The 26,516-nt window shown below is 45.1% G+C and overlaps 1 protein-coding gene across 5 annotated transcripts in view; it reads right to left on the reverse strand.

Moving 5' to 3' along the window:
- RTN1 (reticulon 1) overlaps window positions 1–26,516 on the reverse strand; it is a 208,357-nt gene that overhangs the window by 6,974 nt on the left and 174,867 nt on the right. The window contains exon 1 of one of the 5 annotated variants that reach the window (XM_030558494.1): window positions 17,209–17,524. The exons of 3 other annotated variants lie outside the window; for them this stretch is intronic. In XM_030558494.1, the coding sequence (XP_030414354.1) occupies window positions 17,209–17,269 (61 nt within the window). In that variant the 5' untranslated portion in view covers window positions 17,270–17,524. Of the gene's footprint in view, window positions 1–268; window positions 351–17,208; window positions 17,525–26,516 lie in introns of those variants that run through there. One more of the 5 variants, XM_030558495.1, reaches the window with a different exon arrangement.

The following is a 26,516-nucleotide window of genomic DNA, read 5'->3' on the forward strand; positions in this document are numbered from 1 at the left end:
CGTGTGCATCATCCTGACATAACCTGTCTTTCAACAGCATTTTTTGCTAAGGCGTATTAAAAAATTGGCTAATAAAAGAATTAGTTACTAGTATTTGGCCTCAGCAATGGCAGGCCTCTTAGATTAAAGCTGCTCACAGATCATCTACTTTCTCACTGCTTTCTCCTCCCTCAACGGATCATTTTGGATTTCTTTCTTTAAAGAAAAAAATTGTATTTTAGAGATGAAAGAGACACTTCTTAATGAGGACACAATGCTGCATACTCACCACAGGATGGACATATGTCAAAGGATGTCTGCAGTGATGTAGCCATGTCATTCCCAGGATGCGAGCGAGACAAGGTGGCTGAGGTAATATCTTTTATTGGACCAACTTCTGTAAGTGAGCTAGGCAAGCTTTTCAGTCTACACAGCTCTTCTTCAGATCAGGTCAAAGAGCTCTGCATAGCTCAAAAGCTTGTCTATTTTGCCAACAGAAGTTGGTCCAATAAAACATATTACCTCACCCATCTTGTCTCTTGAATATGTCAAAAGAGACGCTCATGGGGACCTGTATGCAGGTAAGAGACAAGAGAAGTACAGCTGATTTCATTCACTAGTCAAACAAAAACTAGGAGGGGGTTGGCATCTCCAAGGTAGCATGCATCTGTTAGTATATGCTGCTAGCATTGCTGTGGTCCTTTACATTGCTAGAGAAATTACATACCAGACAGAAGCTTAAAATCATACTGACTCCAAGTGAGAGACAGCTGTTATGTTTTTAAAGGTCATTTTTCACATCATTGGGCATCCAGTGGAGCACAGTGGGCAAATACTTCCTGGAAGGCACAGACTAATGATCTGGGATGGTCAGTATAGTTAGGAATTCATAGGGGTTAGGAGAAGGAATCTTCCTCTCCAAACTATGGAGCAGCAGCCAAGTTTCCCTACAGCCCTGAGGCAATGACTCATGGACATGTGTAGTGGTGGATCTGCTGGGCCTAGTCCCACTCATGCCCCAAACTCCTTCTGCCTGGCAGAAGGCTGGGAGGACCCACAGAGCTGTGCCGCATGGGTTCCCAAATCTTATCCCTCCTATGGTCAGTGGAACAATGCTGGGTCAGTCTGCACGGTCTCTGAGCTCGTGGGATGCAGCAGGATTTGTCGTAAGGACCAGATCCTCAAAGGTTTTTAAGCTCCTTCCTTACACCGATTTCAATGGAAGTTAGCAGCCTAAATATCTTTGAGGATCTGGCCGTAAGTGAATAAACTAGGACAGAGACTAAACCTACAGTCAGGACAGATGATGTCACTCAGTCTTATGTCCTTGACACCTGGTCATAGAAAGAGCAAGAAGTCCCTGACTGCTCCTTGGACAGGCATTGGGAAGAGAGAGCATATGAGAGGCTCTAATATAGGTGCTTTTTGGGGCACAGGACACAACGCGCTGAGCTCATCAACATGAGCCCTTCTCCCCCTCAAGCAACTCCAGGGTGCAAAGCTAGATGGAGAGTGAGTATTCTTGTTTTCGCACTGCAGCAATCCAGCCCTTCCCCAAGGCAGGTTAGCCAGCTGGGAAGTCAGCATGCAGCTTTCACACTGGCAGGGTTTGGCTGTTTTGGGCTGGAACAGGCTCACAGTAATGAAGGATATTAAAATGCTGCTGAAAAGATCAGGCTGTAAAGTAGAGCTGCCTCTGTATGCAAGCCACTTAAATGGTCTTTTCCAATATTTACATCTCATTTTTTCTTAAACAAGGGAAGTCTCATTTCGAAGAAGGCAGGTTTCCATTTTTGCCCGAGCCTGGCTCCCATCTGCAGAGATTCAGAGTTAGATTGTGACTGATACAGGGGGAGCTCAAGGATGGATTGTGCTGCATGTTCCAGTGGCATCCAGGTAGAATGCACCGACTGTGATGCTGCCTGTTCCAGGACAAATGGATGTCCTAGCTTTTCCAGGGGGTATGCCCCCTATTCTTGGCACGATCTTGGAGCCACTACAGTGGCTGCAAAGTGGGAATCCTCAGGGGTGAGGGGGCATACCTGCCTGGTTTATGACTGCTTTACATCACCAGAGCTGTGCAAAGCAACCATAGCAGGAGCCACAATCTGGCCCCAGATATTTAGTCTGTGCCTCTTCTACTAAGAGCAAAGATCTCACGTCTGTGGCAGCCAGTGACATGGGGGTTGGGGCATGGATGTTCCTCTAGACAACAAAACTGACCACAAGTGTCGAACACAAGAGAAGCCTGAGGCTGTGAAAATAACTGTAGCCAGAATCCTTGGACTCGGCTCATAGCTGCCCCTGCCCCTTGCTTAGCCATATGTCCCACCACAAAGGAGGTGTAAATCATTACTGCCTCAAACAGAAGCCTTTACCCTCCCCTAGGTGTAAATGAAACACAAGGGGCAGAGCAATGGCTAATCAGCCCCCTTGTTGCCAGATGAACAAACGATGGCAGCATCCTCTCTTCTTCAAATGCCCTTGTTATTCTTAAGTGTGGTCAAGGTGGAATTCAAAAGGGAAGATACCAGCCCAGCGGGCACACACTATTTTGCAGCTCCAAGTGTAATATCAATTCAGTGCACAATATGGCACACTCTGTCTGCTGGCCCAGTGGGTTTTCTATCATACGAACATAAAAATAGCCAGACTGGATCAGACCAAAGATAGTTAAGACCAAAGCAGATTGTGAAGAACTTCAAAAAGATCTCACAAAACTAAGTGATTGGGCAACAAAATGGCAAATGAAATTTCGTGTGGATAAATGTAAAGTAATGCACATTGGAAAAAATAACCCCAACTATACATACAATATGATGGGGGCTAATTTAGCTACAACGAGTCAAGAAAAAGATCTTGCCGTCATTGTGGATAGTTCTCTGAAGATGTCCACGCAGTGGCAGAGGCAGTCAAAAAAGCAAACAGGATGTTAGGAATCATTAAAAAGGGGATAGAGAATAAGACTGAGAATATATTCTTGCCCTTATATAAATCCATGGTATGCCCACATCTTGAATACTATGTGCAGATGTGGTCTCCTCACCTCAAAAAAGATATTCTAGCACTAGAAAAGATTCAGATAGGGCAACTAAAATGTTTAGGGGTTTGGAGAGGGTCCCATATGAGGAAAGATTAAAGAGGCTAGGACTCTTCAGCTTGGAAAAGAGGAGACTAAGGGGGATATGATAGGGGTATATAAAATCTTGAGTGATGTGGAGAAAGTGGATAAGGAAAAGTTATTTACTTATTCCCATAATACAAGAACTAGGGGTCACCAAATGAAATTAATAGGCGGCAGGTTTAAAACAAATAAAAGGACGTTCTTCTTCACACAGCGCACAGTCAACTTGTGGAACTCCTTACCTGAGGAGGTTATGAAGGCTGGGACTACAACAAGGTTTAAAAGGGAACTGGATAAATTCATGGTGGCTAAGTCCATAAATGGCTATTAGCCAGGAAGGGTAAAGAATGGTGTCCCTAGCCTCTGTTCATCAGAGGATGGAGATGGATGGCAGGAGAGAGATCACTTGATCATTGCCTGTTAGCTTCACTCCCTCTGGGGCACCTGGCACTGGCCACTGTCGGTAGACAGATACTGGGCTAGATGGACCTTTGGTCTGACCCAGTATGGCCGTTCTTATGTCCTTATGTTAAGCTCAAATCTTAGCTTGAGTCACCACTGAAAGGCATTTGGCAGCCTCACTCTAGTCCATTTTTGTGCACAACATAGAACCCCCAGACAAGCTGTCACAATTAGCAGCCTCTGTTCTAGAAAGCCTCAGTCAATACCAACACAGTCAGTTTTGTGGGCCAGGATTCAGGCGCATGCAGAGCTGTGCAGACAAATTGGCGTAGGACATGCTGTACCAGCGCAATATCTGATCTAAGACTACGTCTACACTGCAGCTTATGTTGGCAGAACTTGTATCGCTCAGAGGTGTGAATAAACCCCTCTCCTCAAATATCATGAACAAACAATGGCTGCATCCTCTCTTCTTCAAATGCCCTTGTTATTCTTACATGGATGATATTTTCAAAGGAGTTTAAGAGAATAGGCACCAAAATCACATTCAATTTCAATGGGATTCGGAGACCTAACTCCCTAACGCTTCTTTGAAAACCCCAGCCTAAAATTATAACCACAGCTGTTAACATGCAAAAGCTGTTTAGCTGTAGCTCCTCATGATTGCTTTTTAATTTACTGTAACAAGGGTGACATTACTTACCCTCCAGTATCTTTGTATTAATTCCAGTAGAATCCACTGTTGGCCTTATTTACTTGTGGAGGTATAAAGGCCTCTATGATTTATCAAAACGACCTCAAGTTCAGCACCATTTCTCTCTCCTCATTAATGGCCAGACCCTGCACCTCTGAATTTAAGGGGAGTTTTACCACTGACTTTAATGGGAGCAGGATCGGGGTCGCGGGCTATGACAAAGCAGTGTTGTCACTTTCTTTGAAGAGTTTTCAATGGAGAAACACATTTACTAGCTGTTTACTAGCTTGTTCATTATTTTGAGTTAGAAATGAATGCAGGAGAGCTCTGCAAAAATATAACTCAAGCAACCCAAACCTTAGGTTTGAAAGAAGAAACTCTCAAGAGTATTAATCAGAGTCTCAGCCATCACTTTAAATATAACTTCATCGCATTAAGCTAACCTGAATTCTCCATTCTCGGCCATGAAGCCGCTCTAGCAATCCAACTAGGTGAACTTCATAGCAACAGTTCCAGATGGGTACAGGTAAGAACTAAATGTATCGCTTGCAGTGCAAGTTAGACTGAAGTTCTCAAAAACAAATGATGTCAGCAGCCTGTGACTTTTATCCCATTGAGGAAATTTCCTGCGTACAGTGCCTGAAACTTCTCCTGGCAGACGCCATTGCTTCTTTTGGAAAATGTTTCTTGTTATTGGGCATCTAGCATCCCAAAAGTTGGAAGACCCACCATATAGAGCACTGATGCACTAGACAGTGCATAGTTAGACAGGGACCCAGGACAGGCACAAATGGCATGAGAGAGCTGCCAGGAGCTACATTACTGTGCACATTCATCAAGGGTTGTGATGACCTCATGGTAACCATGAAAACAGAGCTTTAATGGTTTGTGTGGTCACCAACACACGTGTTTAGCTATATTCCCCGTTTGCGTGTGTTATCTTTTATATTTGAAGGACATCCCAAAATTGCATCTGGAGGATACATTTTTTTAGTCAAATTATGTCGAAAATGTCCCCACGCCTTCAAACTCATGCATGTTTCTTCTTTGTGAAATCTTGTTTTAAGAGAAAAAGATGGGAGTGGGGCGACAGAAAATGAACATTTTTGACTGATAGGATTCCTGGGTACAAATACATTACAGTCAGTTCTGCAATGACTGGATGAGTTATTTTAGACCCACAAGGCATTTCCCTGCTCAAGTCTGAAAATCATCTACACATTTTTTTCTTTTTGTTTTTCCGGTTTTTCCTCTACAAAACAAAACTGTCCAAGCAATTGTAACCCATGTGCTTTATGCTTCAGCATTTGACTTTGTTCTTCCAGAGGGAAGGGACAAGAATCTTCTTAGTTGGATACTCAATATCTGATGAGAACAGGGTAGGGTGTGGCAGTTACTGGATGTGCTCATAAGTTTTCATTGTGGGCACCCCACCTGGCAGGTCATACCCTAGCCAACCTCTGAGAGAAGAGTGCAATCACAGTGCAAGGGGAGGTGAGGTTATAAATACAGGAGTTAAAGACAAGCCTGTGGACTCAGTGGCTGATTGACACAGGACCAAGAAATGAGTCTGCTGTGGTCCCAATGCCTGTGGATATAGGTCAGTGCTACTCCAACTTTCCTTACTAGGGAAGCATCCACTAAGATACCAGTTGGTGTTTTATGGAGTTAAGCTGAGGTGCAGGAAGAAGGGGGGTGTATACAGAATATTGCATGAGCATTCTCACACCTGTCCCCATTATACAGTAAACACAGCAGCATTTTCTCTGGAATTTTAATAATACTGTAATCTTTGTAAAAATTCTGGGTTAGCCTGCAAGCATAAGGAATAACCCACAATAGAGGAAGACCACGTACAAGCCTATGCACAGCTCAGCATACAGATGGCATCACAAGACACTTTCCCTCACATGTGAACACCATAACCATAGGATTCTTACAGTATGCATGTGGGGCAGTGGGGCTTATGGTTCACCATTCCCTGGTTAGTGTTTTTGTGGATGAGAAATTAAGAAAATAATTTTGATGCATGTATACAAACACTAATTAATTGTCCAGTAGCTGTAGTGACACTGGAAAGCTAGGGAAACTGAATGTAACAATGAAGGTCTTGTTAATTAACAGCCTTTATTGGACTAATATTTGATAACTATGACTTATTACTAGAATGAAGCCTGAGCCACAGAGCAGCAGAGATCACTCACATGATGGGAAATTTCAGCTCAGTGGGTTTGACTGAGGTCATTCTAGACCAAGGTCCAGGTGTGAACTGTCTTTGGATCCAGGGTTTTGGTTTCACTCCATCACTACTTCCTACCAAATAAATTTTTAACCCCCTGAAAAATGGATGCCTTGGGACTATCATGATAAGCACATTAGAAACAGAGTCAGTGTCAGCAAACCTAGACGTAACAATAGTATTTAAAATCTCTCCTATGCTCCAGTAAAACATACACTAATTTAATACTTCAGAAAATTATTTCCATTTTTTAACTATATATATTTTACAGGGTCAGATTCTCACCTCAGAGAAATGGGGTGACAGTGTCGCCCTAATGAAGTCATTAGGAGCTTGCCATTGACTTCCATGGGGCCAGGATTTCAACACTGGGACATAGAGGGCACTGCTACAGATCCACTTTCATATTTGTGCATGTTGGCAAGGTAGTGGATTCTCCACATGATGTAGGGTGATTAAAATTTGGCCAATACTATCCAGCTGTTTATGCACTGATTAGCAGAAGGTTCTCCAGTATCAAAGCATATCCAAAGGCTACCTGCTCAGTGTTTTCTCTCATCATTTTGTTAAGACATCTTTCTACGCCAATATTTCATTTCCCCACCTCTTCTCCCCCTCCCCACCCCGGTCATCTGTATGTAATACAGAGGGATGCAACTTCTGGAGAACGGCTGGCACATCTCAGCTTCAGAAGGCTGCTGCCATGAACTGCAGAGCCAACAGAGTGTCTTTGCTATTTTTATAAGAGTTTTTTCCCCCCATTCTCGTTGGAGCCCTCTGGATCCCATCATTTTCTCTTGGGTTACAACCCTTCATCCTTGAGGCCCATATCACAGAGACCATCCTTCTCCTTGGGAGCAGGACACCCTGGAGAATCCATCTGTGCCAGCTTTCTATGAACCAGAGAGGTCACCCTTCTGCTCTCCCAACTCTTGTGACAAGAGACCAGGAGTGGGAGTTGACCCTGGGTTTTTAGCCTGACAACACTGTGCATTATCCCTATCTAAAAGGCACCCCCTTCCTTTCCGAGAAATGGCTTTCAGTGCCTGAGTTATTCTGCAAACTTAGTCCCTTGGTGTTATGAGAAGACAGAGACAGACAGACATTCCTAGACCTCAACGGATGACAAACAGGAATTTCGAGGTGAGTTAGCGTTTCCTGCATTCTAGATAACTCAGCATGCGCAACATACAGCATACTGAGAGGAGACACAAGAGAACAGGCATGCAATTAATGAACGACAGTTCTTGTAAGCCCCTACTTCCCCTGAGCATTCCTTAATCCCAAGAATGGTCCCTCTGATGTCAATGGGATTATTTGGGAGAACGAAGATTGCTTATGTGATTAAGTGTGATCCACACATAGTAATACTTGGTGGTTGACAATAATTAAGAAAGCAGCCTTGCCACTGCTCCTCACGCGGAATTCTCGTTGACGTCAATGGGATTTCTTCACACAAGGAAGGCTGCAGGATTAGGAATTAAAACTATTGTTTTAAAAAAATAACCCATCTGTAGACAAGAAGGCCCACCTCGTGCCTTATTTACTAATAAATAACAATATTGCCTGCCCCCTTGCAGATTTGTGTACAGGATTTTATTAATAGGAACCTGCCTGACCTGCAATGGAAATGAAAGAAAAGAAGCAGAATTCCTGATAGCACGAGGTGTGATAATGTAAGTTTTAAGTAGAGATGAACATGAACCAGGACTACAGATCCAGCCCCCTTCTTCATCCCTATCAAACTTTCACAAGCTTAGATATGGACCCTCTACCAGATTTCAAATGTCAGGGCTCAGGCCCATCTTTAATTGTAAGGAAAAATCAACATCAGATTGGCACGGCATCCCATGCAACTAAAAAGGGCCCAACTTTGCTCTCATTGAAGTCAAAGTTAACACCTCCCCTGGACTTCAACTGGTCAGCTCCCAATGACTTCAGCCCTTGCATGCACAGCTAGCTAAGGGTCCCAGCATAGCCAGAATTACTCCTCTGGAGCATTTTCAAGAAGATTTATTTTAAAAGGCATTCTCATTTTGACAATGAAGGAAGTTAAAATATATTTTTTAAATTGATTAATTTTCAGACAGGGCATAAAATGAGCAGGAGCCATCAAATGCCATGCCATTAAAATCTCACTTTTTTTTAAAAAAAAAATCTCAGTGGTTTAGATAAGCACGGTGGCCTTGTTAAAACTGGAAGCAATAAAACATCAAAGTAGTACACATCTTACCAGGTCTGTCCTCTAAACGTCGACTCTTAATCCTGCAGTCCCATTGGGATGGATGGGAATTTTGCTTGAGAAAGGACTGAAGGATTGAGCCTATAACTTGGCATTTTGGGACTCCGAAAAAATAGCTGTTAGTTGTGATGCCTCATTTTGAGTATAAGAGGTGCTGAAGGACATCTGGTGGGTTATGATTGTCCTTGTTTTTAGTGGCTTTCATCACAGCAGTTGACATTATTGGTTTTATTGTCAATTTCTTAATCAAAGAATTTGATCATTCAAAAAGGGAAATAGGAGAAGATTCTTTAGGAAGTTTACAAAAGAACTGTGCTCCAGGAATACAGGTGTTCTATGATTGGTTTCACTCCAGACCATAAATAGGTCTGGGCTCTTTGGAGGTTGCCTCATGTCAATGAGAATCCATGATCAACGCAGATACTCTGCAAGGTCTGCTGTAGAGAGAGTTTTCTGAAGATAGTTTTAAGCTGGATTTCTTTGGTAAGACTTAAACTGCAGATATCCTCTTTCCTCTCCACTCAGGACCATTGCCTGTTCTTTGTCCTATCTCCTGGATCTTAGCGTAGCAAGTTGATCCTGCTCTCAGCTAAGAAAACCACCATTGCTGTATCTCTTGCAAAAATTCTGCATGCCCACAAAATGTGCAACAGTAATTAGACCTACTCTACGCAGAAATATGTGCCTCGCCTGCTTTTCTAAAAGTTAGACTGAGATCTTGGGCCATGCTCAGAGACTGCATCTCCTGCACTCTGGTCCCTTACCTGATGTTCTTCTGGTTGGTGAGTGCTTGGTTTTGATGAATGATGTGTGAATGCCGCAAAAGGTACAGAAGTTCAGTTAAGCATCAAAGGGACAAGTTCCAGCCTCAGATGTGCACATGCAGTTTTTGCTGAAATCTGGGGAAGCTGCACATGCACATTAGTGGGCAGAATTTGGTCCTGAGAATTTAGCTGCTTATTATCCAAAACCTCACCTGAATCTTTGTCTTGAAATCAGTTTGTAAATCTCATGAGAAGAGACTTTTAAACAAGACAGATTAACAATAGTCAACACCTGCCCAGCAGATTAGTGCTTTTCATCCACGATGCTCAGTTACTTACAATCACTAACTAATTCCAGCAACATTCCTACAAGGTGGTTCTATTGTTACCATTTTAAAGCTCGGCAAACTGAGGGTCAGAGAATGTAAGTGACTCAGCCAAGATCCTCAGAGGTAACTATGTGAATTCAACCCAGCAATCTTGACTCCCAGTCCGAAGCTCTAACCTCTAGACTCTACTGCCTCTTTTTCCAGTACTCCGTGGTAATGGTCAGGTCAGAAATAGCATAAGCAAAGCCTCTCTCATGGCATTTCATTGTTAATGCCTCTGGTGCTGACTGAAATTAAGAGCAGACAAAGGCAACATTTGAGATAGAAAAGAAAGATGGTTAGATGAGCTTTTCCAAACTTCACGGTCAGGGTTTGGTCTGGTCAAAGGTGTGAACTATGTAAACTAGTTTGCTCACCCCTCATTCTGATGCCCATCCTCCTGTGCTCCCTTGCACACACAGAGCTCTCCCCTGAAACGTTTGTGCAGGCTCGTCCCAGTCTTGTCAATTAAACTAACAGCTTAGGGCTCAGTTGTGCCCGACAGGCTCAGCCCTGCCTTGCGAGAGGTGTGGAGAAGCATCACCTCAGGGAGGGACTGTGTAGTCCCTCCTAACACTCCTGGAGCACAGCACCCCAAAGGAATGGGGAAGTCCCACCCACCTACACCTGTGCACCCCTTCCAGAGCTGCCAGGGTATAGTGGGAGTGTGCCTGCTGAACTATCCCTTAGGATGGTGCAGTGAGTTCCCTCCTCCCCACTTGACTAGTTCTGCTAGCTAGTGATGCACAGAGGTTGGTGTGGCCTGCAAGAAGGGGATACAATCATGCCTGGACCCTGCTGAGAAAAGGGGCACAAAATGGGGCAGGAAAGAATCCTGTGGCACCTTATAGACAAACAGGCGTATTGGAGCATGAGCTTTTGTGGGTGAATACCCACTTCGTTGGATGCATGTAGTGGCAGTCACTCTGTGTCCTCCCCCCACTGCAAACATGTGCGGGGGGGTCCAGGCACAGTATGGCCTTTAACCTTGGACGGTTTGCTCATGTGCACCTTTCCTATTCCCAAATAAAGCTGCCCACACCTAAGTAATGTTCCTAGCATGGGCTGCTAAACCTGACCAGCTCAGTAAGCCACAAAGTGCTGCTCCTCCCCTTCCAGTGCTGCTGAAGTCTGTGCAAGTCTAGCACATGGACTACTTGGATAACACAAGCCATGAGACGGCCAGAGTGTGGCTGCTTATATGAGGTTATGTCTAGTCACTGGAACTGGTTGAGATTTTTTTCATTGAAAAGGGTTTTCATGATACAAAATGACTTTTTGAGTGATACGTTCTAAAAGTCTCGATGCTTCATTGGAATGAAAAAACTGGGTTTGATTAGAATCAAAGTGAAAGTGGTTTGTTTTTTCCTCCTCTTTCCCCTTTTTTTCCTCCCCCGACTTCTCCAATGGGAGGGAAAAAGGAAGAGAAAGAGAGGGGGAGAAAGACCCCAGATTTTCACTTTGCTTAAAAGCAAATGGAAAATTTGCACTTATTTCAATAAGAAAATTACAAATTTCAGCACACATTTGTGAAAGAAAATGAACTTTTTCTTGAAATTGTGCATGGAAGAGGTTTCAGATGTTTTGACCGGTCCCATTATTCAGAATGACACACAAAGGCAGCTTGCAGGAACACCACAGTGAAGAGGAGAGGAAAAGTTCCTAGGATATCAGGACAGACAGGATGAGAGTTTGGACCTGGGACAGGGTTGTCAGCGTAACTCTTGAGAATGCCAATGAGATGGATTTTGTGAACAGGTGACAGGGCACACATCATGTGGAAGGGGGAAACAAATTGAGAAGAGGTAATAATAGTGACCAGTTTTTAAATAAAACCTGGATTATCGAATAGCTAAAACCCTTTTTCTGAATTTGCATCTGATCCCAATAGAAGTCTGTGGTGAACCTGGGTATAATTTTCAAATGGGACCCTAAAATAATACATTCACAAAGTTTGCTCATATAACAACATTTATACACACAAATCAGGCCCCTGTGCATCTAATCACCCAATTTGCAGGTGCAATGTTACAGGCAGGGTTGCAAGTCTGGCCCTTAATCTGTTTGCATGTTAATGGAATATCAGAGTTTGTTTGTTTCAGTCTGCTTAACATGCAAACTTCTCAAACTTCATGAACAAACTTTATTGTGTGTTAACCTTCAAAAGGCATCAGCCCAGGTTAGGGACTAAATACATCCTTAATACTGATTTTGGTAAGCTTGGCCTTATAATTTCTGCAAAAAAAGAACACCTGAAATTGGAAGACTGTTCTTCCCTTGAACTACAGCTTGACCACATTTGTTCAGTCTTTACGGGAAAGGAGGCTAGATTCTCAGTGGGTCAGAGTCATTGTAGCTCCATAGAACTCTTGGCATCTAAGCCAATACACAACAGCTGACATCCTGGCTCCAAGCATCTGTATCTATCAAGGTTCAACACAAGACATACAACAAATCCTCAGGGACAGATCCTCAGCTGGTGTAAAATTAGCCTGGCTCTTTTGGAGACACACCAGGTTGCACCAGATGAGGATCTAATCCATCATGTCTGTTGAAATCATCCACCTCTGAAATGTGGAAAGCATCGGAAGTAACAATAGGCCAAAATTACTATTTTATGACAAGGTGGCTAATTAGAATGGTTTCAAAGCTGCTAACAAGATTACACTTTAAATGCATACATGAATATTACTACCATTGAACACTGCTATCAATACTGAAAACAGAGAACATAGCCATGGAGAAATGCTGGTCTAGCTTTTCAGTCCCATTTTAAAGCCAGCTCCTCCTTTAAGTGAGCAAGTAAGATAATACTCAGAAAACGGGTGCCAGTACAAGCCCTGTTCATAACATTGTTTCAATGAAGCTAAGTAAGATGGACTTCAAAGAAACCTGCATTCTTTATTCACCCTTGGCATCAGGTACTACAGAGATAAAAGTTATAGTTAGTATTAGTGGCATTTGTTTAAGAATTCACAGGTTCTTTACCTGGAATCTTTCACATTTTTTTTAAACTGAGACTTGTAGGTCAACAGAGAAGCAGACAGAGACATATCACTCCTGGATATCTAAAAATTGGATTATAGAAGGGGAAATGAAAGCAGAGGTGACTACCTGGCTAGGGTATTGCAAATAACTAGCTGTGCAATGCAAGGTGTCTGGGGGGTCTTTTCTAATAGAACTGGTACCTACAATAAGTATTGATCACAGGGTATCCTAGAGCAGTGTTTCTCAACCAGGAGTGTGTGTACACCCAGTCTTCCAGAGGGTACATCAGCTCATCTAGATCTTTGCTTAGTTTTACAACAGGCCACAGAAAAGCACTAGCAAAATCAGTACAAACTAAAATCAAAACGAGAAAGCCATTTTTCAGTAATAGTGTGCTGTTTTGTATTTTAATGTCTGATTTTGTAAACAGGTGAGGTGAAAATTGGGGATACACAACACAAATCAGACTCCTTGTGGTGTGGCATGACCCCACCCCCATGGGAGAGGGGGCTAGAGTAGGCCAGAGCGGCCACGCAGGCCAGCAGCCAATCAGGAAAGGGCTTACTGAGAACCAATGAGGGCTGAGATTGGAGCCAGCCAATCAGGGCTCAGCTTGGTCCTATATAAACGCTGCCCAGAAGAGCAGCAGGGAGTATCTCTCAGACCTTCAGAGGGGGAGGGCTGTCTCCTGAGTGAGGAGACCAGCACCAGGGACAGCGCAGTGCTGGGCACGTTTTGGGGAGTAGAAGAGAACTCCAGCCCACTACCTGCCAGGCTGCAGGCCCTGAGGGAAGAAGGGCCTAGCCAGTGCAAAGGGGCCGAAGGGGAAGCGGCCCAAGGAGAGAGGCACACAAGGAGAGAGAAGGAGGGTAGGAAGCAGGAGTGCCGGCAGCCTTTTTGGCACCCTAGGCGGTGGAAAGTCCCGCCCCCAAATGGTGCCCCCGACAGAGGTGGTGGAAGGTTTGCGCCAGCCCTGGTAGGAAGGCTGCCACCAAAGGGTCCCTGGGTTGGGACCCAGTGTAGAGGGTGGGCCTTGGTGCCCCCCCTTCCCCTCTGCACAAACACCCAACCAGTGGATGTGGTGAGAGTGGACTGCACCGGTCCCCTGACACTAGGGGTTAGACTTTGGGGTGTGGTTGACCATGGTGGCTGGGGCGCAGAGAAGGACTGCTGATAACACCAGAACCCCTGGAAGGGGGTGAGACTGGAGCAGTGGGCATAGTCAGAGGGCAATGGCCTGAAGAGGACGCTGCTGAGTGGGGAGCAACGTGGGTCCAGACAACAGCAAGGAACAGACGACAGACGGGACACCACAAGCAGAGGGCGCTCCCCATGAACTGAGCTAATTCCCAGAGGTAACCAGCGGGAGGTGCTGCGGTGGTGAGTTCCAACCCCATCACACTCCTGAAGGGTTGAGAACCATTGTCTTAGAGGATCATGCCACATCTTCATAGGTCAGGATGCCTAGTTTAGCAGCCCATATATCTGAAGTGATAGATGCTGCCATCTTGTGTTTTTAAGCCACTCTCAGAAACACAGCTTCCAACAGTCATACTTCGAGAATGACCTCAGAGCAGTGCACAACATGACTGCCTGGTGTTGTGACATCATTTCTGAAGTACTACCTTCTGCAGTCAGCTCTTCTGACTGTCAGTGTATGGAGGCCTGCAGTGGCTGGCATACTCAGTGGTATATGTACCTCTGCACTGTCATATATACTGGATAGCTGAACTCCAATCTATTACCGAAACATCACCTTCTAACTGTGAAAGATGCAAACAAAGTAACACTCTGCCTTAATTCACCTTACTCTGCAATGATAATATTTGAAATGGGACATATGTCCAGCATGGGAGAATGACTTTGGTTGTCCCTTAGGATTCTATCATCACCTGTGATTGATACAATCATGTCATACTTCCAGGATAGAGGAGTAAAAATACACTGCAATATGTCTGAAAATTACATACCAGTATTGAATGTATTTCCATTACCACAAAGAATATTTACAAAAAGCATGTTAAGATGAGCAAAACCAAAGCACCAACTACTTTATCAGCTACTTTTCAGAATAAACACCACCTAGCTTTTCACTAACCCACCCCAAAATAGTACTGATATATTACACTGCCTCATCCTTAATTTTAGTTAATTGCATACCTGGTTTTCTAGTAAATTAGAAGTTGTGCTAACCACCACTCAGATTTTCCATAACTTCAGTCAAGACTCATTGCAGTATTTGCAATGGCTTTTATCTTTGTCTGTTATGTACATAGACAGCCCTATGAAAGGAAAAAGGTTACCTGACATGAAGCAGTAATTAACGAAGGTGGAAAATTTGTACAACTTCATTTTTTCAGAAAACAGATATTTGGGGGAGGGAGAGGGAGAGGGAGAGCGTCAACACAGTCTCTTGTTGACCATATAAACCCCCCAATGTTTATTCTTCTTGTGGCTATTTTTGAGGGGGTTACAGTTCTGCATCTGCATGCATTTGGGTTTTATCAGTAGAATGTTACAGACATAGGCAATATCCTATGGCTATTTGAGCATCGTCCCTGTTTTCATCACAAAAGTCCCTGCACCCTCACTTCCCCATGCATAAAAAGCTACATCAAGGGAAAGAAAAAGATAAGTAAAGGATGGTATTCATTCATTCCAACTAGGTTCTTTCTCACCAATGTGGGCCCTTTTGTGTCATTCAATTTCAAGCACAACTGCCTACTGCTTTCAAAGCGGAGACTGCAAAAAGAGAGATGGCACAATAATACTATTAATAATTTGTTAAGCAAAGATAGCATATCCTGTGACCCTATATTTTGTACTTTATGTATATATTTTTTGTTTTTGGTAAAGATGGACAAAAAATCCAATCTGGCTTTAAGTCAAGATGAGCTTAACTTGACTCAGCAATTTTCTCTTTTCCACAAGAATAGGCAGCATTTTAATATCTAACCTTTTTTTTTAAAGTAACTCATGGAATTTAGTATACAGAATTCATGTTTTATAATAAATCTTGGTCGTGAACCTTTCACATGTACATTGTTGAAAATGGTTCTTTATTAACACAACAGAAGCTATGATCTGCTGGGGGCTTATATTAGCAGATGCATCTGTTTACTTTGTAGCTGCCTGACTTTAGGATAAATCCCTCCGAATGTGGTGACGATTATGTGCAGAAACAAGGTTAAAAATATATCAGGAACAGCAATTGGCTGGATCCAATTAACCTTCCCTGCTCCCCAAACACATTCAGAAGGCTTTCCAGATCACCTTACAATTACTAGGGTTTATATTCTTTGGAGGAGGAGAAATTACATCCGAAAAGAAGCACAGGCCCTTTAAGCAGATGCTGTTAAAGAGTGTAATTCAGGTTTAGGGACCCACCAGAGATCATTAATAATGTACACAATATGTTCAAAGTAAAAAAAATGTACCTTGCTGTCATAAAGATTATTATAGAATTAATACACTAAAACAAAGCCTGCCACACACACACATAAGATTACAGGACTGGATCCATCTTTCCATCTAATTTTCTGTAATCTGCTCCCCAAGCAGTGTCACATAGACAGTCTTTTAACAAAACAAAGGATAGATGCTCGCTATTAAGTGTGAAGCTGAATAAAAATGGCTGAAAAGATGTCAGGCGAGCTGGAAGGTAGCCAGCCACACCCAGTGCTAACATGGACCGTCTCAAAAATAAATTTGCTATAACAGAACGTCACCTCTGTTGTCCTTGTCAATTACACAACCGATGATCAAAACAGCGCAATATTTTACAGCAGGTGGTTTAGGGGTGCGCTAGAAAAAATAATCACGGAATAATTTTAAAGGCTACCATACAGCAAACTGACAAATGTGTAGCAGTGCCACCGTATTCTCAGTATTATTACAGTTATTGCTGGGGCTACATTTTCTTTGTGTTGACAGTGGACACAGATCTCAAAATGGGTGTGTCCCATCCAAAAGGATGCACTGAAGCTTCAAAACAGGAGTGTGAGTAAACCTCAGGAGCCTAAACAGATACAAATTCACAATTACTGCCCTCTTCTAAAAGCACCACGGCATATGAAATCATGCTGGGCACAGACTGATAATGATCCCCAAGGATGAGGACAAGAGCTACATAATCAGGGATGGATGGGATTGACAGGAGCTGCAGCGTGCGAGGAAAACGTCCTGCATTATATATTTTAAGACGTAACGGCCGATGACTGGAGAAACAAAAGAAATTCATAGAGTATAATTAGAGTTGTTTTTTAAAATTACTTCAAAGATAATCTTCTGGGGAAATAAAAAGCATGCAAAGGCCCACAGGTGAACAATGCAAAATGGATGGATGCTGCCTTTGCCTTCTCTCACATGCAGTCTTTCTAGGCATGCAACACTAGAACAGATATAATACCCTGACATTTCCAGTTGCTCCACAGACAGTCCATCTTGGTAGAATCGGCACTAGCTTGCATCTTGAGGGGTTAGGAATTGCGGCTCCTTTCCTGGATTCTCACTGAGGCATTCCAAAGCATGAATAGGTTAGTGGGTATCACGGCTGCTTCCTTGCACTGACTACAGACCGATGCTGTAAGCAGAACAGGGAGAGGGGGGAGGGCATATTGTACGCGCTGCGGTCTTCACTGCAGCAAATCAGCACTGTGATGTGGTTGCCCTAGGGAGCAGGCTCCTTTGAAAAGGGGATGCAGTTGCCTATCAAATCAAAAGCATTCGCTTGGCGGCTTAGCCCGGTTAAGCCATAAAAATGGTTAACTCAACCTGACAGCACAGAAACAAAAACAAATTGGGTTGGGTGGGGTAGGTGGGGCTCAGCTTCCTATGTATTTACTCCCCCTGTGACTATTAATGTTCCAGAAATTTCTGGAGAACATTAAGAAATCCACTGTTTTCTTCAGATTGGTGGAGGGCTAAATCCCCTCTCATTTACACCCGTCCATCTGCATTAGTCCTGCTCTCTGTCACATCTGTGCAGGGCCAGAGAAGGCCTGGCTGCAGCTCAGGGCAGAAGCCAGCTCCCGAAATGCAGCCCAGTGTCCGTTTATTTTTATTTTTTTAAATGATCTGTGAACTGAGATTCGGCCAAATAGTCCAGAGGCGCAAGGCAATGACAAAGTAAATAAACTCCCCAAACGTTCGCAGTTTTCCAAGTCTGGGTATAGGACAGAGCACAAATGAGCAGAGACTGGATTCCAGTTACCGCGCCCAAGCCCCCCAGTCTGTGCATCACACAAAAAAGCAAGCGCAGATAGGGGAATGTGTATGATAATGGGACTTTGGAGAGAGGGGGTTAGGAGCCAGCAGCGACATGGGGCTATGTTCCTAGGGAGATACACTAGACAGTTCTTACACAAACACTATATTAAAGGTGGCTCCATATGTGGTAGGAGCATCTTTACATTTAAAGAGGGAAAGCTCTTAGCATAAAGCATGCAGGGGCGGCTCTAGGCCCCAGCATGCCAAGTGCGTGCCTGGGGCGGCAAGCCGCGGAGGGACACTCTGCTGGCCCAGTGAGGGCAGCAGGCAGGCTGCCTCTGCGGTTTGCCTGCGGAGGGTCCACTGGCCCCCCCGGCTTCAGCGTACCTCCCACGCCTGCGGCAGCCTGCCTGCCGTGCTTGGGGTGGCAAAATTCCTAGAGCCGCCCCTGAAAGCATGGAAGTCATGAATTCTTGATTTTTAATCCCAGCTCGGACACTGATTTCCCCTTAGCCATGCCACTTAACTTCTTTCCTCAGTTTCCTCAGCAGTAAAATGAAGGATGGTGCTTCCCCATGTCCCTTGCAGAGACATGTTGAGGGTTAATTAATCCAGCATCCTAGAGCTGAACAGCACCGGTAATAAGCAGACATAGAATTTACAGTGTTTGGCCTTTTCAAAGCACAGTGCATATATTAATCAATCCCCAAACACCCCCTAATAAGTATTATTGTCTCCATTTCACTGATGGGAAAACAGAGACATGGAAACCTACCATACAAGTCACTGTCAGCACTGGGATTAGTCCTTAGGAGTGCCCAGCTCCCAGACTGATATTTAGTCTTCTAGACCAATGGTCCCCAAACTGTGGGATGTGCCTTCTTAAGAGGACGTGGAAGAGTATTTGGAAAGGCATGGTGGGGCCTGGGCCCAGGCCAGGCCACATGGGGGGTGGGGAGAGAATGCCACCCTGCTCTGCTCTGCCCAGCTCTGCTCTGGCCTTGGCCCAACTCCGGCTCTACTTCTGGCCCTAGCCCCGCACCCAGCTCTGGCCTTGGCTCTTGCCCAGGCCTCAGCCCCAGTCCCAGCCTTGGCCCCCAGCCCCAACAATAGCCACACTCCCAGCTGTGGCACCCCGTTCCAACCAAGGCCCCGGTCGTGGCTCCCGAGGGGTGCAGGGCAGGGGATAGGGTTGCCAACTTTCTAGTTGCACAAAAACGAACACCCTATCCCCACCCCTTCGCTGAGGTGCCACTCATTCCCCCGAGGCCCTGCCCCTCACCTGCCCCTTCCCCGAGGCCACACCCCTACTCACTACATTCCCCCATCCTTGGTGGCTCACTCTCCCCCACCTTCATTCACTTTCACTGGGCTGGGGCAGCGAGTTGGGGTGCAGGAGGGGGTGAGGTCTCTGGGGTGGGGTGGGAATGAAGGGTTTGGGATGCAAGAGGGGGCCTCAAGCTGAGGGGTGGGGCCGAGGGATTTGGAGTGTGGGAGGGGGCTGTGGGTTGAGGCAGGGGGTTGGGGTATGGCCAGGGATGAGGGGTTTGGGATGCAGGAGGATGCTCAGGTTTGGTGGGGGCTCAGGGCTGGGGCAGGTGGTTGGGGTGTGGGCTTACCTCAGGCAGCTCCCAGTCAGTGGTGCTGTGGTGCTAAGGCAGGCTAGTCCCTACCTGTCCTGGCAGGCACCTTGCTGCACCCAGGAAGCAGCCCAGCTGGTCCAGGTTCTAGGCAGAGACGCAGCAGGCGGCTCTGCATGCTGCTCTCATTCACAGGCACTGATCCCCACAGCTCCCATTGGCCCGTTCCTGGCCAATAGGAGTGCAGAGCCAGTGCTCAGAGTCGAGGCAGCATGCAGAGCCTCATGGCCTCCCTGCCTAGGACCTGGACCAGCTGGCTGCTTCCATGATGCAGCGCGGTGCCAGCCAGGACAGGTAGGGGCTAATCTGCCTTAGTGCCACAGCACTGTATACCTTTGCAACCAGGTGTTCTGGTCAAAAACTGGACACCTGGTCACCCTAGGTGGGGGACGTGGACAGCAGTAAGGAGGGGCATGAGGTAAAAAGTTTGGGGACCACTTTTCTAGACCATGCCATCACATTAAATATTGTTATTGATACATTCTAATTGTACATTAAACTCAGTCTCAGTGTAACAGCCACATAAATATCAAGGGCTAAATTCTCCAGTTTTCATCCTGGATACATTGACTTTCCACTGAAGCCAATGTATTGTAAAAAATCCTTGTGCTGCAGACACAGCTATGTATGTCACACACCCAGCCATACGGAGCTGGGGCTGGACTGCTTCAGAGAAACAGGCCTCTAGCGTTTAAGCTAACAGAGGTCCTTTGCAGCTATCAATAGCAGGTCACTTATCTTCCTCTTGGACAACTTCTCCCACAGTCGAAGCCAATATCTGGGGAGAATCTTAATATGTAACACGTTGATCTTTACACTGTAAAATCTGCTAGTGCTGCTATAGCCAAAGGCCTGATGACCTCATTGTTCAGGTTTTTAAATAATTTTCAAAGGCCAGAAAGGCAGACCTGATCCCTCACATGCAGGAGTCATTGTAGAAACGAGAGACATGAACTAGTGGAGAAGCTGATCTAAGGCAAGGGGGAAGTGAGGACTAAGGAATACCTGAAATAAGGTCACCAGCAGGGACCTTGAGAGGTCATCTAGTCCAGCACCCAGCTGGGGGCATGACCAAGTAAACCTGGATCATCCCTGACAGGTGTTTGTCCGTGATGGGGATTCCATAACCTCCCTTGGAAGCCTATTGCAGAGTTTAACTATCCTTATCGTTAGAAAGTTTTTTCTAATATCTAGCCTAAATCTCCCTTACTGCAGATTAAACTCTTTTCTTCTTGTCCTCCTTTCAGTGGACATGGAGAACAACTGATCTCCATCCTCTTGCTAACAGTCTTTAACATATCTGAAGACTCAATCTTCTTTTCTCCAGACTAAACATGCCTGGTTGTTTTATCCTTTCATCTTAGGTCAGGTTTTCTAAATCTTTTATCATTTTTGTTGCTCTCCTCTCGACTCTCTCCAATTTCTTCATACCTTTCCGAAAGTGCGGTGCCCAGAATTGGACACAGTACTCCAGCTGAGGCCTCATCAGTGCTGAGTAGAGCTGGACAATTACCTCCCGCATCTTACATACGATATTCCTGTTCATACACCCCAGAATATTAGCCCTTTTCGCATCTGCATCATATCGTTGACTCATATTCAGTCTGTGATGCACTACAACTCCTACATCTTTTTCAGCAGTACTACCACCTAGCCAGTTCTTTCCCATTTGGTAGATGTGCATTTGATTTTTCCTTCCTAAATGAAGTACACTGCACTTGTCTTTACTGAATTTACGAGACGAACCACAACGGTTCTGTTACGATCTAGTATGTCAAATCTCATGCACTCATGCAATTCATTTTTTACTTTTAGTGCTACCATTGAAAGGAGGTGGGAATGTGACAAACTATATTTAAACAACATTTAAGCTCTTACACAGGGGTTCTGAAACTGGGGGTCATGACCCCTCAGGGGGTCGCAAGGTTATTACATGGTGGGGGGGTCATGAGCCGTCAGCCTCCAACCCCAAACTCCACTTTGACTCCAGCATTTATAATAGTGTAAAGTATAAAAAAAAGTGTTTTAAATTTATAAGGGGGGGAGGTCACACTCAGAGGTTTGCTGTGCGAAAGGGCTCACCAATACAAAAGTTAGAGAACCACTGTCTTACACTCTTAATGCACAGGAATTCAAAGATCAGGCTAAAACTGTCTTCAGCTCAACCTGGAGTTCAATGCTTTTGAAGGAGTTTTCACATAGTTAGATGTTTTCAGATTTAACTCGAGGTCTCTCAAGCTCAAGGCATAGTGGGTCACATTAAGGACCAAGCCATATCTTACTGTTTTCAGAATTAGCAGCAGAAATGACTGTGATACATTTTCAGAAGTTATGTAAAAATATCCCAACACTAAAGAGATTTGTGAAATGTTTGAAGGATATTATAGACCAGGGATCGACAACATGTGGCCTGTGGCCTGCCAGAGTAAGCACCCTGGCAGGCTGGACCAGTTTGTTTACCTGCTGCGTCCACAGGTTTGGCCGATTGTAGCTTCCACTGGCCATGGTTCACCGCTCCAGGTCAATGGGGGCTGTGGGAAGCAGTGTGGGTCAAATGATGTGCTGGCTGCCATTGGCCTGGAGTGGCGAACCGCAGCCAGTGGGAGCCGCAATCGGCCAAACCTGTGGACGTGGCAGCTAAACAAACCAGCCCGGCCCACCAGGGTGCTTAGCCTGGTGGGCTGCATGCCAAAAGTTGCCAATCCCTGTTATAGACAAAGGGCATCGAATAGACATACAGTTTAGTTATGGGTCTGCCAATATTTCCACGAAAACTCCTGGACTGCACTCTGGCCCTACTCCAGCTGCTACATGCTGTTCTGGGGAAATGCTGGCATAGGGGCCATGCTGGTGTGACGATGCATTTCTGGTGGGACCCAACTGAGAGTGCCAATTCAGGACTAATTGCTTAAATAGGGCAGTTACAGCCCAAGGCTGGGGTTTTTCCATCTTTAAGGCAAACCAAACCAGCCAGACAAAGAGGACTTTGGTTTCACCCACTGGCTAACCACAAGTCACACAAGCAATTCCCTTAGACACTCCAGTCTCCCAGTATCACCACCAGTGCCACTCATCCTGGGGATGGATGGTTATGAAAACCAACACCCCAATAAAAGAAAACGGTTCTCTCGATCCCAAAGAATCAAGCCCCAGACCCAGGTCAATATACAAATCAGATCTTACCCACAAATCATGCTGTTGCCAATCCTTTAGAATCTAAAATCTAAAGGTTTATTCATTAAAGGAAAAGGATATAGATGAGAGCTAGAAGTGGTTAAATGGAATCAATTACATACAGTAATGACAAAGTTCTTAGTTCAGGCTTGTGGCAGTGATGGAGTAAACTGCAGGTTCAAATCAAGTCTCTGGAGTACATGCCTCGCTGGGATGTGTCATTCAGTCCTTTGTTTAGAGCTTCAATTTGTAGCAAAGGTTTCAGAGTAGCAGCCATGTTAGTCTGTATCCGCAAAAAGAACAGGAGTACTTGTGGCACCTTAGGGACTAACAAATTTATTTCAGCATAAGCTTTCGTGGGCTACAGCTCACTTCTTCAGATGCATAGGTCTTAGACACCTTATATGACCCTCTTTACATAAGATTTGGTGCCACTACAGGACCTTGGTTGCAACCATATTCTATATGGTCCCAGATTATATCAATAACATCACAGCTGGGTACAGGGCTAGGGGCATATTCATTGTATTAATCAGCACTACAGATTTTCCGGGCTGCAGAGCAAGTCATAGTCAGCCCAGAAAAATGGCCATAAGTTATAGCAGCCCCTGGGGCCACTCTAACTTACACCAGGCTCCATTTCAGCCTCCACAATGGTCCAGAGTCTGGGCTGAACAAAGCCACCTTTCCCCTGGCTCTCTCCCAAGCTGTGTATCTTAGGAGATGCCATTTTTCAGGATTTTAGTCCATAAACCCATTAAAAAGGTGCTTTGGGCTTACTGGTCAAGTTCATATCTGTAGCTGTGTGGCTACAGCTAAAGAAACCATAGGTATCAGTTTTCAAGTGATGCCTCAGTCCCTCAGGAACTTCCTTTGGGAGGCCTGGAATGTCTGGGATTTTCATATCACCAGTCAAAGTGTTTGGGTTGTTTGCAGTGACAAGAGGCTTGTTTGAGACAAGCTGCCTTGCTGGTATAAGATGGTTTGCACACCTCTGTTTCACTCCTCACATAGCAAGTATGGTTCACGAACCATTGTTCAAGGCCAAAGCTTGCCACAGTGTCAGGCAATAGCATCGTAATAGAAGTCCAGTGAACTGATGGTCCAGTCTAGTCAGGGAAAACTACTCTGCATTAGCCCATTGGGTGGGGTGAGGACTGGAGAGCAAGGGGGTGGGTAATAGGTGGCTCTTCTCCCCCTCCTTTCCAAGGAGTCTGGGGGGCGGGGAACTGACAGAGCTCAGCCTCTCTTTGATCTGCTCTGCTGCTCCCGCTGGAGATTGCCCAAGCCAGGCTAAGCAGACTGGAGAATGGAACCAGACTGCAGAGCCCCTGAGGATTTCCTTGCTTCAAGAATGTCTCTGTTGTTGATTCTGAAAATATGTTCACCTTTGGATGCACCTTTCTCTGCAGGGTCTGGACCACTGTTGCAGAAGTGTGGCTGGCCTGCTTTCTGGGCCGATCTCCCAGCCCTGGATCCAGGCTGCATTTGGGTCTGCTCCTTCCATCAGCATGTGCTCTTCTCCCACCCAACGGGGCCAGAGGCAACCAGGTAGCCTGAACAAATCCCCTGTCCCCAGGCTAGCTTGAGCTCCCTCTGTGGAATGGCATCCTCCTCTTCCAAGGGGAGAAAAGGAAGTCATGGGTGGGATTTCTTCCCAGTCTTCTAGCCAACCAGAGCTCTGGGGGTCAAAGAGTCAGCTCTTTCCCCATCACTCATGCTCAGCTGGTGCTTAGTCAGCAACTACTGAGCATGGAGGATGTGCCACACGGGATCAGCACGTAAGCTGACACCTCTCTCTGCACTCCCTCGCCCAAGAGAGCCAGGAGTCAAATGAAGAGGGGCTGGAAGGGCAGATCAAGTGTAGCTGTGACACTGCACTCATCCAAGCAGCCATGCGTTCAGAAAAAATGGTGCTCTTTCAAAGAGCAGGAGTACAGCAAGTCAGTGGCACATAGCTCCACATCCAGCCTTACAGAATGGAGAGTGGAGCAGCTGCCTCTCCAACTGCACCTCTCTATGCCTCTATCGGATGAAGCCCAAATTTTAAAGCTCCTAGTGCTAGTATCTATTCTGATATAAAGAGTAAGGGTAGTTTGACCATCATGTGCAGAAACAGAGCTGTAACTGAGTCTAGTTAAAGAGTGCACAAGTACAAGGCGCACTGTGCTTGTTTATGGCAGGACAGAGAAATTAGACTGATGGGCTTGTGGTTAAGGCATTGGACTGGGAATCAGGAGATCAGGTGTCATTTTCCAGCTCTGTGACTTTGGGCAAGTTATGAGGGCTGGCATTTTCAAAGGTACCTCTGGAAATTAGGTGCTAACCTCCTACTGAAATTCAAGGGGATTGGGGCACCCATCTCCTTTGAAAAACTCAGCCTTAATCTTTCTGTGTCAAGTTCCCGCCATGTCCGTAACAGGGAATAAGAATATCCCCCTACTTCACAGTGATGATATGAGGATAAATTCATTAATGGTAGAATGTTGGAGGTAGAATGTTGGAATGTAGGTAGACAGTTGCCAAAAATGCCATAGCAGTTTCAGATATTTCAGGCAAATGGCAACACAATACTCATATTAAACTGAATTTAAATAGCAGTAAAATGCCTTTTGTGCCAATCATTGGCCTCTTGGGAGCGAGACATTTGGAGACAGAAAATTCTCTCTCTATGAATCACAAAGGGAAAGAATGGGTATGAGCAATCATGCACTCTAGTTTGTTCTCATGCAGCTTGGGGTAGCAGGGAAGTCACAGCAGGCTGCATCTCAGAAATAGGGAAGCCTATCTTTTGGCTGCTAATATGGAAAATTATTTGGCCGAGCTTTCAGATTAGTGATGAGGGAAGGAGGGACCTCAGAGGGAAGCTGTCTATCTATATCCTAAGATAATGCATCTCCTGGAAACAGAGAGGAGGATGAGTATTATTACAACAACAGGGCTGTGAGTAAACACTGACAACAAAGGACAGAAAATACTGGAATACAGAGCATACACAAGTGCCCTTAGAGAGGGGCAGTCTAGGTGGAATTAGGTTGAATGTATAGAGAGAAATCATACAAACATTTTGGGCTGAGAGATGCTATGGACAGTGAAGATAACCGGGTTGATTCTTAGATGATGTTATGGACTCCGAGGGAATTAGAAATCATAGAATCATAGAATGTCAGGGTTGGAAGGGACCTCAGGAGGTCATCTAGTCCAACCCCCTGCTCAAAGCAAGACAATCCCCAACTAAATCACCCTAGCCAGGGCTTTTATTAAGCCTGACCTTAAAAATCAAAGATTAGATCAGGAAATGATCTTCCATTGTGCGAGATTGTAAAGTGGTCAGAATTGTGTTTCCTAGTGAAAAAAAAAGTGTGAGGACACTTTTGTATTACTTTGTGATGGTACCTGGGAGAACAACCATGAACAAACAAAGCAAGGGCATGTACTTCCAGAGGCAGTATTAAGTCACTATAACCTGGGATGTATCCATTCAAGGGGCCACTGCCATTAAGCTTGGAGGGCAGGGATGAAGGCGTACCCAGGAAATAGTGAGCAAAGCAAAACAGAGAGATTCCAATCCTGATTCAGCAAAACTCAGACTGAATTTCCACACCATTGACATTGACCCTTAGGGACTTCCATAGCTCAGAACTGAAGTTGCCTTTGGTATGTGCATGCATGTGCTAAAGCTGGCACTAAATTC

Source organism: Gopherus evgoodei, chromosome 4 (genome assembly GCF_007399415.2).
Source record: "Gopherus evgoodei ecotype Sinaloan lineage chromosome 4, rGopEvg1_v1.p, whole genome shotgun sequence".
NCBI classification, from domain to species: Eukaryota; Metazoa; Chordata; order Testudines; family Testudinidae; genus Gopherus; species Gopherus evgoodei.